Below are 21,271 nucleotides of genomic sequence, written 5' to 3'. Positions count from 1 at the left end.
AACGTCACAGGTTCTATTCAACTTACTTCCTGGCACCCAAGAAGAAGGGCAGGTGGAAATGAATCCTGGATTTGTCATCTCAAGCTCTTCATCTGCAAGCCCAAGTTTTGGATGGTCACCCTAGCAGCCATTATATTGTTACTAGAAAAAGGCATGTGGTTTATGGCTCTCGATATGCAGGTTGCCTGTTTTCACACAGACATCCATCCAGCCCACAGAAGATTCCTGAGGTTCCTGGTAGGCCCTTAGCATTTTCAGTACAGGGTTCTACAATTTGGACTCACCATTACTCCCTGGGTCTTTACCAAAATCTTCTATATTATAGTAGCCCACCGGAGGCGCTCTGGGGGTCCTTATTTTTCCCTATCTCAATAACTAGTTTCTAGCAGAACAATCCAGAGATGAAGCTTGAATCTCAACTTCCATGTTGCTCAGACTCCTTTCATCCTTGGGAGTCAGCATCAATGTCAAAAAATTAACTCTGATTCCCACATAGTTCCTAGACTTCATAGGGGCCCCCATCAATTCAATCACAGCCTGAGCTTACATACCAAGAAACAGGTTCCAGACTCTGCAGAAACTCATCATCCAGGTAGTCAACAGTCCATCTGTCCTGGTCAGGACTTCTTTATCCATCCTGGGCCACATGGCAGACTACATGTACATCACTGCTTTCACTTGCCTCCACCTTTGCTGATTACAGATATGTCCATTGGTGCTGGAACTAAGGGTGTTGGGGATGCTGCTGCACCCGTGTCTTGAAGTGGTTTCCATCATATACAGGGTTTACAGTTTGGCTCAATGGCTCTGAGCATCCCCACTCTAAAAATTGTTCCATCACCACTGGATGTGGCTCCAGAGAGCGTACTCACCCATGCTACATGCATGGACTTTATGTTGAAAGTTCCCCCCATAATGCTCTCTTCCTTTTAGTGGTGGATGGACCCGTGGTAGGTATGTACAGGTATCCCTTTTCTCCCATTCTCTCCAGGCAGGACGATTACCACAGACACATTGCTCACAGGATGGGGAGTGCATATGGGAGACCTCATGGTGCAAGGGACATGGACCTCAGAATCCAGGGTGCACATCAATATTCTGGAACTCTGGGTAGTACAATGAGAATGTCAAGCATTTCTACCTTCTATTTGCTCCCATCATGTTCTTATCATGTTGGACAATACTCCCACCATTTATTACATCAACAAACAAGGGGGCATAATGCTCTCAGTGAGCGTATACAGTGAAGCTTGTCAGCTTTTTCAAAGCAAGGTAACAATTTATTAGTCACCTGGCATACAGAATCTGAAAATCTTTGGGTTAGCACAGGGGGGAAAGGTTAAGACATAGTCCATCTTGACCAAGCCTGTGCAAATGTCGGCCAACCTGTTGTATCCTATCTCTGTTCCTGTGTCTCTCCCTTTTTTTGGTCTCAGATGACAGCAGTCAGCCTCTTCCAGAGGCCAAGCCTTTGTCCCCTGCTGGTCCTCTCAGTCCTTTGTTCTCCAGGGTCCATGATGAGTTCACAACCCTGCTGCTGAAGCCTCCAGCCGTTGAGTGTGGCTGGGTCAGTGAGGGCTTCCTTTGTTGAACTGGGTCAGTTTCAACCAGTTCTTTAATGACTCATTCATTCCACCAGGCAGTGAGGTGACACACACACCTCATATCTCCTGCATTGTTCCAGGAGAAGACTTGACCCTTTTACCCGCACTAGTGGCAAAGCAAAGTACAGAGGGGAACTTTGATTCCTATGTGTACCTCAAATATTACAAAAAAATTTCCACTTTGTCACAGCTTCTAAACACTGAACGGTGCTGCTTCTCTCAGTTTGTGTCTTGCAACAGTGTGTAAGAAATCTCTGTGTTAGCAGCCTCTGGTTTGCCTTGCCAGCGATGTTTAGCTTTTTGGGGGCAGGGATTCTCTTTTTGTTCTGTGTTTGTACAGCCCCTAGCACAAGAGGGGGTCCATGCCTGAGGTTATAGGCCCTATGGCAATACAAATAAATAATACTAATGTTTAAGGGAGTAAATTGAGTTTCAGTTGCACTTTTATTCCCAGGTTCATGTCTCTCTAACCTTGGTATAGGGTGACCATATTTCACAATGGAAAATGCTAGCCCTTTTCCCTCCACACACACACTGGGCTGGGGCTGGGGCTGGGGCTGACAGTTGCTGCTCGCCTGAGCCCTGCCTCTCCCCCCTGCCCACCAACCCACCCTGGCAAGGCTGGGGCTGGTGTCATCACTCACCCAAGCCCTGCCTCCCCCTCCCCCTGCATGTGAGGCTGGGGCTGGTGTTGCTGCTCACCTGAGCCCCACCTGCCTCCCCCCATGCTCAGGATTGGCATCGCTGCCCCCCCACACACACACACACATACACATTCCTCTGCACTCCAGTTTTTGACAAAAGTGGGCATTTGTCCCATTTGCTCTTGGAAACCTAATCAGTTAGCAAGGACAAATGTCCACTTTTGCCAAAAAAAAGTCGGGATGGCCAGGACAGGGCTTATAAAAGGCACTGTTCTGGCCAAAACAGGATGTATGGTCACCCTACCTAGGTAAGACATGGTTTTTCTATTGGCATGAATTTATTCTATGGTAAATAGGCCCAATGGCCTGTGATGGATGTTAGATGGGGTGGGATCTGAGTTACTACAGAGAATTCTTTCCTGGGTATCTGGCTGGTGAATCTTGCCCACATGCTCAGGGTTCAGCTGATCGCCATATTTGGGGTCGGGAAGGAATTTTCCTCCAGGGCAGATTCGCCTTCCTCTGTAGCATGGGGCATGGGTCACTTGCTGGCAGATTCTCTGCACCTTGAAGTCTTTAAACCATGATTTGACATAGGTGAGAGGTTTATGGCAGTAGTGGGTGGTTGAGATTCTGTGGCCTGCATTGCGCAGGAGGTCAGACTAGATGATCATAATGGTCTCTTCTGACCTTAATATCTATGAGTCTATGAGCAGCTGTCGGATTTCATTTTCTAATGCTAGGGAAGGCGTTTATACTGGTATGAGGATCATAAAGTCACTTTCTAGAACAAGGACAGTTGAAATATTTTTCTTCCTGGTTTTCAGAAATAAAGTGGGTTTCTTGGCATGGCTCAATGTGAATCCATTTTCAGCAGCTGGCCTAATTGCTTAGCCATTGTTCGGTTTGGGAAGCAGGGGCTTAGTCACACCAGGTGTGTGTGAGGATGTCATAAATATAAAGGGAAGAGTAAACCCCTTTGAAATCCCTCCTGGCCAGGGGAAAGCTCCTCTCACCTGTAAAGGGTTAAGAAGCTAAAGGTAACCTCGCTGGCACCTGACCAAAATGACCAATGAGGAGACAAGATACTTTCAAAAGCTGGGAGGAGGGAGAGAAACAAAGGGTCTGTAGTCGTCTTGGCCGGGGATAGACCAGGAATGGAGCCTTAGAACTTTTAGTAAGTAATCTAGCTAGGTATGTGTTAGATTATGATTTCTTTAAATGGCTGAGAAAAGAATTGTGCTGAATAGAATAACTATTTCTGTCTGTGTATCTTTTTTGTAACTTAAGGTTTTGCCTAGAGGGGTTCTCTATGGTTTTGAATCTAATTACCCTGTAAGATATCTACCATCCTGATTTTACAGGGGGGATTTCTTTATTTCTATTTACTTCTATTTTTTATTAAAAGTCTTCTTGTAAAACACTGAATGCTTTTTCATTGTTCTCAGATCCAAGGGTTTGGTCTGTGGTCACCTATGCAAATTGGTGAGGCTTTTTATCCAACATTTCCCAGGAAAGGGGGGGTGCAAGTGTTGGGAGGATTGTTCATTGTTCTTAAGATCCAAGGGTCTGGGTCTGTAGTCACCTAGGCAAATTGGTGAGGCTTTTTACCAAACCTTGTCCAGGAAGTGGGGTGCAAGGTTTTGGGAAGTATTTTGGGGGGAAGGACGCGTCCAAACAGCTCTTCCCCAGTAACCAGTATTAGTTTGGTGGTGGTAGCGGCCAGTCCAAGGATAACGGGTGTAATATTTTGTACCTTGGGGAAGTTTTGACCTAAGCTGGTAAAGATAAGCTTCGGAGGTTTTTCATGCAGGTCCCCACATCTGTACCCTAGAGTTCAGAGTGGGGGAGGAACCTTGACAGAGGAGTTAGTAACAAGTGCTTTCCTGTTGTCTCCCCAGTCTTTCTTTAGGAGCCACCATCATGAAAAGGCATTAGAGAGGAAGCTGGGGAGTGAGCATATGGCTGTGTCAAGATTCCTGCATTCCAATCCTCGCTCTGTCACAACTTGCTCTCCGGTCTTGGGGAAATTAACCTGTGTCTGTTCTCCCAGCTGTAAATAGGGGTAAAACTTAGATAACTCACACAGTTAAGGTTGCATTTGCTGATGTTGGCAGCACAGCATTTTGAAAGGGTAAATCTTCATGAATGTTTAGTACATTTCTCCCTATATTGCCAGAGTACACTGTGGGGCATTCCCCAACTGCCTGCAGCAAGGAGGTAACACTAGTTTCCGTGTGGGCTGACAGAATTGGTTTATATTCATTTCTAACAATGAAAACTTCAGTTTGAATCCCTTCCTGAGCAGGGCATCATAGTCTGACCTTTATTTCTCCATGGTCACCTTCATTCAATTTCCTAGGATCATGTTAAATTTCTATTTACCACTCAAGTAGTTTGGCTCCTGTGTGTCCATCTTTTATATCATATTCTGTTGGGAGGGGGTGTTGCCTTTTCCGCCATTATTTTATGCTGGTTGTCATATTCTGGGCTTCCTGGCTCAACATCACTTTAGACAATGCAGGTGCAATGATAGAGACATCCTTCCAGATTGTAATGACCCAGAATGAGATCTATCATGACTAGTTCCTCTGAAGAAATAAAATTACTTGCTTGTAAATCTTGGTCTCCAAAGGCATTACAGCTAGATTCTTAGTTATCACAGATCATACCTCCTACCCAGGACAGCTGATTATGTTAATAACTTTTAGATTTCATTAAGGCCAACATCTTAGTAGGATTCAGGACAGGATTAGACTTTTATAGGGAGAATGAGCACATCCAGGGTCTCAGGTTAGAAATATTATCATGAAAGTAAGGACTATAAATCCTCATGATTGAGAGCGGATGCCAACCACTAGGAACTAATTTTCTTTATGGTCAGTTTTTTCATTGCATGGTTTCTTGTACTTTCCGCTGAAGCATCTGGTACTCAGTATTGTTGGACGCAGAATAGTGGACTAGATGGACCACTGGTCTGGGGTGAGCTGGTTGATCTATTACTGCATACTGAGACTTGTTACAGGATCCCTGCTGATATTAAAAACTATTTAACTGTGAACATACATTGTATCTAAGCTATAAACTGGATGCACTAGATGTATTATGCTAATTATAGATAAAGCTTAATTCTTGTTATAAGGCTCTAGCATTTAGACACCTCTCTGTTTTGTTGTGCCCCTAAAGTATGTTATTTGTGCATTGTCACCTGAGAATCACTAGCTGTTTTGATTGCTATTTCCCACAGTAAGTCAGTTCCTTCATTTCTGTAACACTTCAGGACTGCTTTGTTATATGACACTCTGTTGCCAAAACTTTAGTCCATGTTCTCAGCTACAGCAGTAAACTTTCCCTTTGCTGGCTCTTGGTCCTGTACTGACTGCTTACAATCCACTGAGACTGACTGTATGTTGTTTATTCATAGTCCTATTTACTCTTGTATGATCCCATTCTTTGCATACTTGCATTGATAACCCATTAAAGTGAAGATTGGGTTGAAATGTTATTGTTGTCATTTAAGGCTGTGGGAGCTGTGGCTCAGTAAAATTTGCAAAATCTGAATCAAGTTTACGTTCCACTGTAGCCTATGGTTACTCTGCAATTGAGCTGTTTTTTGTTTTTTATCTTTAGTTCTAGTTTAAATGTTTAACCCCAGGATAATCACATAGTAAATTCCATTTCTGATGTTAAAACATTTTTCCTCCAGTAAATATGTTTTATTTATTGAAATCAGCTGTCCAATTTACTGCATCTTATTCATATGCATGTTGTTAAGCTCTCTGATTTATGTCAGCATTGCAATGTATATTAACAACTCATACCACCTACCATCAGCTATAGCATAACTATAGATGCTCACCCATTGACACAAACCAACAAAGATTTACATAGCTCTGCAGTCAACATTTGTTTGCTTTACAGTTGATGTGATGTGTCATTAAGCCCAAGATTTAGCTTTTGAAATAAATCAGCAACATTTTTAGAAGTAGGCTTTGCTCACATTGGTCTCATCCTTTAAGAATTTATGGAGTGGGGCCTGAATTTAATAGAGGTTGTTCATACTTACCACTTGTAAGTCGCTGAGGCCCTGATCCTGCATAGATTTACACATATGCTTAACATTCTGAGTAGTCCCAGTGAAGAGAATGGGATCTCTCAGCATGTGTAAAATTAGACACACGAGTAAGTCTTTGCATCATCATGGGTGTATGTTTTGGGGCCAAGCAATTCCCGCATGCAGCCCACAGTACAGGTCCTCCTGTTCGTGGGGTATTTTCCTCCTGTAATTTCTAATGTGTTTCTGTACTTTCAGGAGGCTCCTTTGCTCCTTGATTACATCTCCTAAAAGAAAAAAACCACAAAGTCACGAAGGGAGCAACTATAGAAAAGTTCGTATCAACTGTCCTTACTGTAACACCAAAGGGGATGAGTGATGTAACAGGTAAGATTCACTTTTGGGTCCCTACTGGCCATTATTGGTTTTGAAGCAGTTAAACTAACCACAGACCTAACTACTCAATACATTTCCAATAGTGGCCATGTCAAAAGTTTCATTAGAAACAACTCCAGCAACTGTTCAAAAGCCAGCAACTAAATTCTACCAGGTTTTATCACTCTAACTACCTAATAAATACATTTCATTGGTTTGATTCCAGTTCTGTCTGATGTCATCAAAGATGTTAGATCTGTAGCAAAGAATTTCAGCTGCTGAAACAATGTGCAGTAACTATGAGACAAGCTTAATGAAGCATAGAAGTACTACCACGGTGTTTAACAATGCTTTTCTACTAAGTAAAGGCTGCTAAGGATAAGATTCAGGGCTGCATCTCTGCGCCATAGCATAGATTTCACAGCCCAGGCTGAGGGGTGTGCTAAATTGGTTTAAAATCACATTTGCACCCTCCTGATCCTGGGCTGGAGAGAATTTGGGTAAAATCTGGCAAATAGTTTCAGCCCCAAAAAACCAACAAAACAAACAACCTGGAAAGTTTTGGAAATGTTTTGTTTTAACAAGTAAGCCACAATCTTAAATGCACAATTTATGGAGCCTGGAATAGTGATGATAAAGTATAGAGCATTTCACCTTTAGGCAACCATTCAAATGTAGCCCCGACAGATAGTGACTGAAAGATGTTTACAGTTCTATGGCTGCTCAGTGAGCGAATAAGATAACAGTCTCAATCCAATTCAGTGCATTGCCCTATTGAAGCTCTGGTGGGGGAGCCATATCCTCTTTGCCCCAGGTTTGGGGGATGTTATGCAACAGGAATGTAAACTGATCCTGTGATTGACTGGTGCAACAGTCCCTTGAAGTCTGTAATCCATTGGCATCTCTTAGTTGCTCTAACTTTAAGCGCTGGGCCTGGTTTGGCCTCTGGGCTCAGGAGAGCACTGAAGTGTCAAAGCTTTGGTCTAGTTCATCTGAGGATTTAGCTTCAGGTGTCTACTTCACAAAATTGCCACTGCAGCTAATGCTAATTAGCGGTCATGGCAGAGAGATAAAGGGGCAAATGGGGAGCAAACATAAGCTTTCACTTAGGTCTTGCTCTACACTGTATTTGCAGAGCCCCTCCTGTGTAGATGCAGCATATGCCAAGAAAACAAATTATTTTAAGGCCTGTGTTATACAGGAAGTCAGATTAGATGGGATGGTCCCTTCTGACCTTAGAATCTATGAAGGAGCTCTTCTGCTGGCATAGTAACACCACCTCCACGAATGGCACTAGGGCTGGCAGTCTGTTTTGCAGGAACTACGCCAGCATCTCCTTGTAGTGTAGACACAGCCTATGATGACTGACAGTACTTTTCTGTGGGTGTAGATACCACCCACCTAAACAAAGATAGTTACCTTGCCAGAAGTCCTCCTCTGTCACCATGCTAGCAGCTGGGGGTGGAGTTGGTATTGCTAGGACACTCAAGGGTGTGGTTTTTTCACACCCCTGGCTGACATAGTTATGTTGAATCAGTTCTAACTGTAGATCAAGCCTAGCTTTGCCAACAGAATCACTTGTTTGTTGGCATAATTGTATTTATAATTGCGGGGTCTGCTGGCACCGCTATGTCAGCTAGCAGGGGTGATTTTTTTCCCCACGCTCCTAACCAGCATAGCTATGCTTCCAAAACTTTGTAGTATAGATCAGGAGTAAGGGCTGCCCTGCACACAGAAGTTGCACCAGTTTACCTATAGGTGTGATGTTAAATCAGTGTTGCTCTGTACTCAGACACTTACAGCATTTTAGCTTGCACTTGCAAAACCAGATGGACTGTTATCAGCCAGGTTTAATTTGCTGTTAGTGTCCACACATAAAATTAGACCTATTTAACATCGCACCAATGTAACTTGTGTGCATAAGCCAAGCCTAAAGCTAGTTCTTTCACTGTCAGGGTGGAGGAACAATGACAAAGTGGTGGTATTATCACAGCCCTGGCTGGACCTGCTTTAGAAACAAATGGAACATTTCCTTCTCACCCATCATACCAAAATAGATCAAATTGAATAAAAACATTGTGTGTGCACACGGGCAACAGGCTTTTGAGGACCCTTTTGTGTAGCATTACAGCTAAGGAGTTTTGTTAATTTTCCTCGTTAAAACTAAATCTCCTTTGAGTGATGGCCCCTATTTGTATTCCATACTGGGGTACACATGCGCGCCATGCGTCGGAGCCGGAAGCGTTTCTTAGCCGTGGCTATTGACCCACACATGGGTAATGCATCCCTCATGCTTGCAGCCGAGGGTATAAGAGGTCGTGTGGGTCGTCGCTTCTCCTGTTCCTGCCTCTTCACACACTTAGTTTTCATTAAGAGCGTGACTACTGTCCGTTTGTTGTAGATAGTTTAGGTAGTGAAGTTCTTTCCCCAATTAAGGACCATTTCCTATTCCTTCCGCCCCCCCCCGCGCACACACCACCTGCCTATGTCCTGGATTCCAGGTTTTAAAAACCGTCTCCTGTCTGCGCTCATTCTCTGTGAGCGACGAGCACCAGAGTGCCTGTACTGCCTCGGCGAGGCACATACTGCGGCTCACTGCTCCCTCTGTAAGTCCTTCCTGCCCCAAACCTGGGAAGCTCAGGAGCTGCACCTCCATACGTAAGTGATGGAACTAGGAATGCAGGGGGTGCTGCCGCCCACCGCTCTTGAAGTGGTTTCCATCACATTACCCTGGATGGAGGGTAAAGCTTGGAGCAAACAGGATCTGCAAATGGTATCCATGTGTCTGGAGCACTCACTAGCATACATACCGCCCATGCCACGGCTCCCGCCTCCCACCCCCCCATGCCTCCTGGACAAGCTAGCCCTGCTCATGCTGCTGGGGCCCTCTGGCATCTCCATGGGCACACCAAAGACTGCTGACTGCTCAGAGCCTCTCATCAGCAGTGGAGCTGATACTCCTGTACTGCCATCTCCTCTCCTCTCAGAACCCTTGCTCAGCCGAGATGTCCCCGCTTCAGAAGACAAACTTCTGCTGTTGCCAGCTAGGCCCCCTCCAGCGCTGACCCACAGCCCTCCCACACTGACAGTTCCCTCAGTGGCAGAACTGTCTTCGGAATCGGAGGAAGTTTTGGAGCCAGAACCGTGGTTCTCCCTGATGTCACATCACAGTTTGGACTTGTGTCCCCACCGGCCTATGATCCAGCAGTGAGGGTCTGGTACCATTACTTACGGGGCCCACTGCATCCATGGATCCCTTCCCCTTGTCTGAACTGGGCAGCCTGGGACCTTTACTATCAATGCCATGCATCTGATCGTGCAGCCCCTGCTTTTCCAGCAGCGCCTTCGAGAAAAAGCCGGATAGTGAACTGGTACCACTAGCCCCTAGGGCCTCTTTCTCTCTGCCAGATGAGGCACTTATTCCCCTCTCACTTTCTCTACTGGACAATCATGGGCGACATCAGGACTTGCTTCAGAGGGTAGCAGCAGATCTAGGGATTCCCTTGGAGGAGGTTCAGGACCAGCACCATCAGCTTTTGGACATTCTCCAATCTCAGGGACCCTCCAGGGTGGCTGTACCTGTTAATGAAGCCATCCTCCAACCAGTGCGGGTGGTGTGGCATACCCCTGCCTCCTGTGCCCCCACACTTAAACTCTCTTGTCAACCACACAGCAGAAGAGCAGGCATGCCAGCACCTGCAGAAGTCAACCCCTCCAGATCGGGCAGCATAGCATGTGGATGAAGCCGTCCTCCACTGCTCGGGAGGAAAGTATATTCCTCGGTGGCATTACAGTTCCAGATTGTGAACTATCAGGCTCTGCTAGGCAAGTATGATTTTAATAACTATGGTAGGCTAGCAGAGTTCTGGGACAAGCTGCCCCCAACAGCAGCAATTTCAGGCACTGGTAGACAAGGGGTGCTCGGTTGCCAAGATGGGCATCCAGGCAGCTGTGGATATGGCTGACACGTGCTCTTGCTCTCTCATGAGCAGGGTTGTCATGCACTAGGACTTGTGGCTCCAATCCAGCTTCCCCAAAGAGATCCAAGATACACTCAAGGACCTCCCCTTTGATGAGAACAAGCTGTTCCGTGACAACACCAACTAATCCCTTCACTCATTGAAGGACTGCACATTATGGGCCCTTAGTATATACAACCCGCCACCATGTGATGCAGACAAGAGGCAGCAGTTCCATCCACACCCGTACGCGCCTTACCCAGCATACTACCATCAGGAGGCAGTCCCACGTAAATGGCACTGCTCTCAGTGCCCACACTTCTCTGCTTCTGCCACAACCACCTTCTCAACCCCCTACCACCAGCAGCCAAAACCTGTTTTGACACGCCAGTCGGGACCTGCGAACTTCCCCCAATGCCACCTTCAATGCCCCATGTCATCTTTGGGGGCTGTCATGCCTATTTGCATGCAATTGGGGCAAGATCATCCACCATGGATATTCCATAGAATTTCTCTCATTCTCCCTGCATCAGCATCCCCCTAGCAGAAACACTCCGTGAGTCTTCATTAAGATCTTTGCCATGGTAGCAGTACAAATGAGCCATCACAGCTACTTAGTATACCCCTCTCTAGATGACTCAACTCTGCCATCCTCACCCTTTGCACTCTCCTGGCATCTGTAGGTATTTATGTCAATAAGGAAAAAATTTATGTTGATACCTATAGAGACTATCCACTTTATTGGAGCACAGCTCAACTTCATTGTGGCATGGGCTATTCTTCAGGTGGACCAATTCACAACATTGACAACCATTATCATGGACTTGTGTCACAGGCTATGTACCACAGTCCACCATTCTCTCATGTAGTACCACAGAGGCCCAGGTTGCTATATGTCCAAGGAGAGAATGTCTACGCATGTGTTGCCTCCACTTTTGACTCTTTTCCATCTACAGCCCCAACACACACCATGTGGAGGCCACGGTCATTGGCTGGACAGTGCTAGCCTCCTTTAGAGGGAGGACAGATCCGTCCACAGTTGTGGACAACACCCCCTTCTTCCCTTCCACCCCACAGGCCACCATTACAATGAAGGCCTCCCTCAGGAGCCCATCTAGATCATCATATGGCCAGGGTGTCTGGACACCCCAGGAATCCAGGCTACATATAAACATGCTAGAACTGTGGGCAGTCTGTTTCACGTGCCAGGCAATTTTTCCTCTGATCCAGTCCCACCGTGTTCCATTGCTCTCCAACAAAACTGCAGCAGTTGTGTACATCAACAAGCATGGTAGCGCTAAGTCACCTTCCCTCTGCTCTGAGTCTGTCTGCCTTTGGAAAAAACGGTTACTGACCTTCCATAACTGTTGTTCAAGATGTGTTGCTCATGTCCATTCAATGCTAGGTGTGTGTGTGCTGGTAACACACTCCCAAGAACCAAAACCTGCCACTTTATTGTTTCAGGGGAGCCATAGCGGAGAACTCACAGGGCAACATTTTCCTCTTCCCCTGGATGAGTAACATCTGCTTTGCCTTTCCCCACAAGATCCACTGGGATCAAGTCACCGTGGTACTCATAGCCCCATTCTGGCCCTGTCAATTCTGGTTCATGGATCTCCTCAGGCTCTGCACCTGCACACTGCTCCTCCTCTGAACACTGCCAGATCTCACACAAGATCAGGGCAAGATCCAGCATCCCAATCTGGGCCCTTTTCACCCCTAGCCTGGTATTTGGATGGGGCTCAAGGGTAGATGGCTTGCTCCACCCAGTGTGACATATCCTTAACCAGAGCAGGAGGGCGTCGACCAGGGCCTGCTACCATGATAAATGAAGATGCTTCATGCCACGGGCTCACCACCATCACCACCCACTGAGTATAATATCTGTACCTATCGCCTCTACTCCCTTCTCAAATCTCAAAACGTCAGGCCTTGCCCTCAGCTCTTCATGGATCTACTTGGCAGTGTTCAGTGCCTTTCTCCCCCCTGGGGATGGCACACACTATCATCATCCATTTCATGAAGGGTTTACTCAATGCCTTCCTGCCAATACTGAGACCCACATGCCTCTTGGACCTTAATCTCCTTCTCTTTCACGCTCTGAGCCACTGGCAACATGTTCCCTCTCCATGAAGGTGACATTCTTGGTAGCCAAGAATTATCTATTACCTCAGCTAGATGGGTCAGTGAACTGGCAGCCATGACAGACACGCCCTTCCGCCCCCCTTCCCCCGAAACATTGTATTCCACAAGGACAAAGTGTCATTGCCAGTACCCCCTAAAAGTAGTTTCTCCTAACTCAGTGCATCCACCTAGCTGTTTTCTGCCCCAAACCACGTCTCCCACGCAGGCAGGGTCCTGCACTTCCTCACTGATGGCCGTCCACTGGCATTCTACCTCCACAGGACTCGCTCCTTTTGCGCATCACAGAAACTAATTTGTCCATTGCCGACCAATCTGAGGGCCGAGCCCTTTTCCTGCAGTGAATCTCCAAATGGGTCACTGGGTGCATCCCTGAATGCCACACACAATTCAAAATACCCCTGCCTGATGGAATGCCAGTGCACTCTGCCTGCCTCCCAGATGTCTCGTGGCAAGACATCTGTCCTGCAGCAAGCTGGTGTTCTGTCCACATGTTCATGACCCCCTACACCCTCGCACAAGTAGCAGCTATGGACACTGCTGTAAGCTAAACCGTACCACAGACCTCACTTCCTATTGCATTCTCTCACTAACGCTTGCTTGCTAGCTAATCACCCACATATGGAATACATATACAGACCATCACTCGACAATGAAGAGGGGGTTACTTACCAGTAACTGGCGGTTCTTCAAAATGCCTAGTCCCTATTTGTATTCCAATACCTGCCCTCCATCCCCTTTTCTGTGCAGTCCTGGATGCAGCAGTAAGAACAGGACACTAGAGAGGCATGGCCCTGCCTGACCTATTACACCCTCTGCTGAGAGTGCAAAGGGCCACACTGGGCACGTTGGGGTCAACAGACACGGCTAAGAAACACTTCTGGACTCAGGTGCAGGGCAGACATGCGCACCCCCCCATGGAATACAAATAGGGACCACAGGTGTCCAAGTACTTCCAGTTACAGATAAGTAGCCTCTTCAGCCTGTGTATTCGTTCACTCCAATGAGGTGAAAAGAGAAAAGGAAGATTTGTGGCACCTTAGGGACTAACCAATTTATTTGAGCATAAGCTTTCGTGAGCTACAGCTCACTTGGGTTCTCTACCCCTTATTGCCAGGTGTCAGACGCATAATGCTAGGGTGAAACAAACTTTGTTTCTCCTATTCGTGCACATATTTGCATGCATATTTGCTTATACAAAAAGGCTTTTGTACAGACAAATGTAGTAACAAAGCACCTTATTACTGCACTTACGTATACATAACTAAAATATGCATGCATAAAATGAGCAAGTATAAAACTAGAGCTGAGGCTGGCTGAAAAATTTTGCCTTACACTATTAGGGGCAGGAAATATGAAGAGGTCAATCTTTAAAAATATTCGTGTTCTTATAGAGAAACTAGACAACATTGCCTTTCTTTTCAACATTGCTTTTCTTATAGAGAAACTAGACAACAAAGCACATGCAAGCTTTTCTCTGCGAGCAGAAATCCTTTGCATAAGTCTCCAGAGTGTTGTGACATGAACCCTGAAACAAAGAGGCAAGAAAACGCTTCAGGAGTTGCTGAGTTGTAATAAAGGCAATTGTGCCAGACCAGAATCCCTTACACTACGGGTAAAGCAGCTTCTAGCGCAGGCTTAAATCTGTAAAGATGCCACTTGAAGTTCAGGTCACATGTTGCTCCACTCTGCCCTTGCTTGGGGAGCCAAGTTGGGATACCCGTTTCAGGAGAGCAGTTGACCAGGCTTCAAGCACTTGGCTTTCCTCTCTGGGGTTGTTCTTGTTGGTCCATCTCAAACATGGGCTCTATAAAGATGGCTCTGGATGAGGGAAAAGTGTTTACTCACCTGTCATTGGAGTTTGCCCAGGTACGTTGCCTGTGCAGAGTCACACTCATCCAGGCCTCTTTCCTCCCTTTTTAAAGGCCTTAGCTGGTATTTCAGCAGCAGAAAGGAACTAAAGGTGGCTGTGGAAAGGGTCTATCACTGCACTGAACAGTTGGATTCCCAAGAGAGGATGCATAACCCTGCTGCTTATTGTGTTACATAAGAATGTTAAACCAGTCTAACTATGGGCTTTAAATGCTACAGCAGCATAGTTGTTCCACTGTAGCACTTCATTGTAGACACTACCAACGGCAACAGGTGGGGTTTCCCTAACAATGTAGCTAACCTACCTCCTCGAGAGGTGATAGCTAGAGTGATGGAAGAATTCTTGTTGACCTAGCACTGTCTACACTGGGGGTTGGATTGTCTTAACTACAGATTTCGGGTGGTGTGGATTTTTCACTCCTGAGCCACAGTGTTATGCCAACTTAATTTTATAGTTTAGACCAGGCTCTCAGATGCAATTTGAAACAAAGCTTATTACTGAATTAAGAGCCATTTGCCTGATTTAATTAGATTTTAAAGACGTGATTTAAAACCAATGAAATCTTCTGAGTAGGCATTTATTTTAGTTTCAATGCTGTCGTTAAAACCTGTTTCTACTCAATGTTACCCAGGGCAAACCCTGCGAAAAAACAGACTCACATTAAACCAACTTTGTGTAGACAAGGCCTTTGTCTTAATTTTCTTGGAACTACAGTTGGAGAATCTAAGCTAGATATTATTTAGAGATTGACTGGCATTGGGGAGGAATAATGGTTATAATTAAGGCACAAAACTAGGAATCAGAAAGTCAGGCTGTTTCCAGTTTTGCTACAGGCTTTCTTGTGTGCTCTTGGGCTAGTAAACTGTATATTTAATCTGTACAACAGCTTCCTGTAAAACATAGAATACTGAGGTTAAATTCATTAGTTTAAATAGAAGACTAAGGTTCTTTTTTTTCTTTTACAGGAGTGCATATTTCTCCTAGTTACCTCAGGGCGTTATTCATCCTGGATCCTCTACTTCCCAGCTAGATCATCGTGAATGGCCACCCCTTTTCCTAACGTTACAGCTCCAGTGTGACTCACTGCATTTACAACAGTCGCCTGTCAAAGTCTAATGGACTGTAACTTCATATCCTGGAGCAGTAGCTTACACAGCTCTTCTAGTAGTTTTTCAGATAGAATCAGTGGCTCTTAACCTGTGGTCCATGGAGTCCTTCAGGAGAGGCCACAGAATAAAGCCTGAATAGGAAACAGAGGGCTTGAGGTTCCTTCAACAGTAAAGCCTTGGTCACATAGTCAAGGCAACTGCATGCCCTCCTACAGTGCCCTCATTTGAAAGTACCTCACCACTGCTAAACTGCCCCCCTACCAAGGCCACTTTTACACTAGAAAAAGTATCAACAATTACTAAAGTAGTAGAGTGAAACCTGGCCTTGCTAAAGTAAATGTAAAAACTCCTGAGTCAAGATTTCACCTCCTATACAGACAAGGCAGGTTTGTAGTTTTAATGGGTCAGGTGCCCCTTGCTGGCCACCTACCAGACTGCTGTGAGGGGAAATCAAGCCTCTGGTTCCCTAAGGGAGTCTACCCACTACCTCAATCTTGGAGGTCGTAGGCACACAACTCAGCGTGCAGACCTGCAGTCTAACACACCATTCTAAGAGCTGGAACCTACTATCCAGCTGCGGGCCCCTCTGGGCACAAAGATGAACCTTTGGACTCCTCTGTACTTAAACACACCCTTTCCCAGAACATCACCTGAAAGGTGTGAAACCTTCTTGTTACAGTTAGACACTGGGCAAAAACACTTCATCACTTGTGCATGTCTCCCAAAAGTTAAATACAACAGCTTGTTTAACTAATCATTATAAAGCACAATTAAGTACAGCTGTACAGAAAACCACCATCCTAACTAGAGAGAGTTAGGGATTAGAGAAGGCAAATACAGCAGCATAATTTCCATTTAGTTTTATATGCCTACAAAACAGCAATTCATTTCAGAACTCTCCTGTGACAGACTGTGGTGGGAGATTTAGCCATTTAAATGAAACCTTCTGAGCCAGTATAGTTTAAGACCAAAGACACATTACTTGAAGTTTAGTCAAAAGAATTTATTAGAAAAGATTATGCACTACATAAAACTATTTTTAGAATATTATTTCAGTAGACAGCACTCGAGCCTTAAACACCACAGCATAGACTTTACCCAGCCACTGTGCTCCTGAAGATACATCTTTAGGATGAGACATTCAAGCAGCACGCACAGTGAAACTATTTGAAGGAGTGCGGGGAAACTCCTTGTGATTTGCCTAAATTCACAAAATGTGTAACATTTTCTCGAGGCAATTTAGATAAGATGAATTTGTCTTCTCAACCTTCTCAGCATCAACTGGGCCCAGAGCTCCTGCTGCCACTTTGTATTTTGCATTAGTGCATGTTGGGAAATCCCAACAACTAGGGGTTAACACAGAGTTTCAATAAATATCAACAGGAACACAGCTTTAATACTAGTCGTTTAACAAAAAGATGTTCACAAAGTTAAAGCACATGCCTTCTCATGCAGTCATATTAAAGTAGACTTTGCTGATTTTTCTGGAAAAATATAGGATAGTCTATGTATTAAGGCAATGCATTTTTAATTTAAACACATCCATTTTAATGGACTGCATATTTTCTGATAAATTCTTAAATATTTCAGTTGTAAAAAATAAGGTTTACTGATCACATTCTAATCTACCAGATACTCTTCATTAGGATTTGAAATACAGTGGAGCATCACTATAATAATCACTGCCCCAATTAGAATGTGGTAGTAAGTGGCATCTTGTCTTCCAGACAGGAGCTGTGGAAACAAAAATTAACAAATCCTCCCTTCCCGCCCGCAACATGTTGAAAGCAACCATCCCTCCAGCTCTTCACCTCCTACTTCCCTTCAAAAGGACAATTACCTATTTCCTAAAAGGAGCATTATAGTGAGGCTCAACTGTATAGAGTAAAAAGATATAAAAATCATTAAACTCCAAAAATTCACCAGAGGAGGAAAATGCAATAAAAGTAAGTACGCATGGCGTGATTAACCAGGATAGACATAGCAATTTGCTACAAGATTTGTCAAAAAGTGCTAACCAATTTTAGCTTAAAATAGATTGAGAGTTCATACAAATTGCTACAACTGTCTAAAACTGAATCACTTTTGAAAGATCTAAAACATGGCTTGACTGTAGAAAATGTATTATACCATCAGTCTCCAATTTACATAAGATTTTGATTTAGGCACACAAAAATAAATATAGCAAGTCAAATGCTTCAGTAAGTCTGCAGAAAGTTAAAAACAAGTGATCAACTGTTTTGTGACAGCATTTAGTTACACACGTCTATATCCCTTATTTTATCTTTCATCTCATGGAAGGGAATGGACAAGCATTTGAAAGTCCCCTATCAAAGACGGCTATGTGGATGGTAACATGCCAGAAGGTAAAACGAAGTATATTACACCACATTGCAGGGACTAAGTGTCAGCATGGCACCTTCACACTGTTGAGACCTTTAGTTGGAGCACAAAGGTCCTGGGCTCACAAACAGTATCACCAGAGTGCAGTACTGAGGGACTCACACTGCATTTGTTAATGCTGCCCTTCAAAAGGAAAAGGAAAGCAAGGTCCTGTCTACCGCACCCCTAGTCACTGTCCCGATGAAAGTTAAAAGGAGCTGAATAGGTGCTCTTTCCATAGAGCTGGTAAAAATCTCAAGGTCCTGACAAACATACCCTCTCAGTTTAAAGCAGGTTCTACTCAACATTGCAAGCATTCCGGTAACACACTTAATGGCTCCCACATTTACCTTTAGAATGACTGCAATAAAGAGTTAGGTGCAGATAGTCCAAAGTGTTTTGGGAAATATGAAAGCTACCATATGTGACTACATTTTGTATGTCACCTAGGATACCTGTGTGCAGTTTTAGTGACAAGTTTGGTGGTCTATGCTGTATTCCCTTGAAAACTATAGTTCATGTTAATAAAATACCTCACAACTAAAATTGGCACAACTGGCAACCTCTGGTCATTAGAGACCCTAGTAAGACTTAATACAGAAGTCCATCTTGTTCACTATAGTTGAAGAGCTATAGAAACCCAGTGCTTATATTCCTGAATATCCAACCCTACAGAGTGATAATTTCCTAGGTCCTTTTACCAGATGAGGGAAGAATTAGATATGTACTGTGGTTGCTTAAACCATAACTCTTGGAACTGAATGAAGCCTTCAGTTAATTTCCATAAGAATTAAGCAGATTCGTCCCAACATCTTAAAACAAAAGTCACAAAACAAAAACAAGCAGCATAACCTTTATTTGGTGTTACAATAGTATTACAGCGCCCATGATATTGGACACTGAATCTTACTGTTTATGTTTAATTTTTTTTTGTGTGTATCTAAACAGTTCTTCTGTTCAGACATAGCCATGTGTTTTTTTTTTTTTATATACACACACTGACCCCTGCAATCAATCTGTCCAGTTAACACTAGAAATATTTGTCAGGGGAATACATTATCTTTATTATAATTAGGGGAAAATCAAAGAGAAAAATCTTACTTTAATATCTTTAACCTGACTGATTACATGTACTGTACATACCTGTTCCAAAACCAATGTACTTAGAAGTTTCTAATTTTACGCACTTCATTATTCAAGTCAAAATGCTGTACATCTGCTAGTATCCACACAATCGTACATTCCTAATAAAAATGCACCCTCCTTTACACCTTTTACTTTCTTTTAAGCATTTTTTTTGAAAAGGGATAAAGAAGTTGCAGTTAGATCTATAATTATTTAGAACAAAACATATACTACATTGAAAAATAATTTTATCAAAACCAGATTCCAATCAATTGTATAATCTTCAGTTAATGGTTCATGTTGAAATTGCACTTTGCAGATTAATCTTGACCATGTTTTCAGTTCTTTTTCATTTTATTCTCTCTTTCTTTCAGCAGAGACTGCTTCCTCCGGATTTTTCTTCCGTGAATGTTTGTATTTGTCTACATATGCTTTCACTAGATTCGCCACTTTTGCAGAATTGACTTCTCCACTCTTGCTATGACAAACCTACAACAGGAAATATATGTATCACACACACAAACACACACACCATTGTCAATGCTTCACAGCTGTCAGTAAAGAGTCACTCACAGATAAATAATGCTTACTTTCACCAAGATGGGCAAAACTTAAATCAGGAAGGCTGTTTTATTAATTTAATGAGGCAATATCTACCTACTCGCCACTGTTATAATTTTGTCTATGGAATGAACAAATGTACCTGATGTTGCAGGGTGCTGAGCACCCTCAACTCATCACCCTTTTTCCAATATTGCTGGGAGGTGGGAGGAGGGCGGAATCAATTAAAATATTAATGTATGTATATTTTTAGACTATTAAAAAGTCATTCCTCAATACAACTTACTTTATCTACTGCTTTCCGCACAATCTCTTTATACTCCTCCTTGGTAATATCTTTATTCTGGTAGAAAGGTTTAATAGCCAGTTTTACCTCTTGTGCTGCTTTTTCTTGAATTAATAATTTCTGTCAAAAGAAAAAGACCTGATTTTTAGGTAAGTATGTGTGCAATTTTTTTTTTAAACATAAAAAGATTATTTCAAGTTAATTCTAACAATCAAAGTAAGAAAGGCTTTGCAGACTGAAAGTTTCTCTTAAACTAATGCTGTCGGAACCAGGGCCAAAGTTCTGCCCTAATATTTGAACACACAACCAGCTTCGACAGGTGTCAATGAGAACCACACATACCTATCTGGAGCAGAACGTGGCCCTACTAATTAATTACACTTTAAAATATTTTAAAGTACTTACAGAAGTGCAGCTCTAAAAGTATTAATATTTTATTAGATAAAAATTAAGTTAATTTGCTTGTAGTTATAGAGTTTCCATGGAAGTTTAAGGATGACAGCAATAAGTATCCCATACATTAAAAAGGAGGTCGACACATTTGTTCTCTAATTTTTAACACTGTAGATTTATATATATTGCTCTCAACTCTGAACTTGCCTGGTCTTTCTTCGAGCTATCTGCGCTGGCTTCCACCGTAACGCTTACTTTGCCTTCTGCAAATTTTACAGCAGCATTAGAGGTTTTGATGTGACTTGATGATGTTGCATTACCAGAACTTGGTCCCTGAACTGTTCCCACATTTCCCAGGACTGCTGTTGGAGCAGGCAAGAGTGGTGCACTCATGTTATTACTTACATGAGGAGCACTAGGAATACCCTGTTTTAAAAAGTTACCAGCAGTTAATACATTATTCTTCAGATATTCAATAACTTACTTTCTAGAACTCTCAGCAAGTGTAATAAATGCACGAATACCACAGGTACTTGGGTTTAGCAGCTAATTTCTACATCAGCTGTTGCTATAGCAGTCAGCCACTTTTATATAAAGATTAACACACATAAGAACAAAAACAGTTAATGAAATCCTGAACAAAATAAATGCACCTTACATCATATCATTAAAGTTGCTAGACCCTGGCTCTGGTGGACTTCTACCTACTGGGAAAGAATTCCCAAGAACGGTGCTACAAATGGAAATGGACATGTTCAAATTTA

General features: G+C 43.6%; 1 protein-coding gene across 10 annotated transcripts in view; it reads right to left on the bottom strand.

Moving 5' to 3' along the window:
• Nucleotides 1-18,979: 18,979 nt before the first annotated feature.
• Nucleotides 18,980-21,271, bottom strand: part of SCAF11 (SR-related CTD associated factor 11) — a 68,006-nt gene continuing 65,714 nt past the window's right edge. For 8 of the 10 annotated variants that reach the window (XM_073327979.1, XM_073327981.1, XM_073327980.1 and 5 more), the window contains 3 exons: nt 20,715-20,933; nt 20,115-20,234; nt 18,980-19,756 (listed from right to left, as the gene is read on the bottom strand). In XM_073327979.1, the coding sequence (XP_073184080.1) occupies nt 19,622-19,756; nt 20,115-20,234; nt 20,715-20,933 (474 nt within the window). In that variant the 3' untranslated portion in view covers nt 18,980-19,621. Of the gene's footprint in view, nt 19,757-20,114; nt 20,253-20,714; nt 20,934-21,271 lie in introns of those variants that run through there. The other 2 variants (XM_073327982.1, XM_073327986.1) reach the window with 2 other exon arrangements.

Source organism: Lepidochelys kempii, chromosome 1 (assembly GCF_965140265.1).
Source record: "Lepidochelys kempii isolate rLepKem1 chromosome 1, rLepKem1.hap2, whole genome shotgun sequence".
NCBI classification, from domain to species: Eukaryota; Metazoa; Chordata; order Testudines; family Cheloniidae; genus Lepidochelys; species Lepidochelys kempii.
The sequence above is the reverse complement of the archived record's forward strand: the minus strand, read 5'-3'. Positions and strand labels throughout refer to the sequence as shown.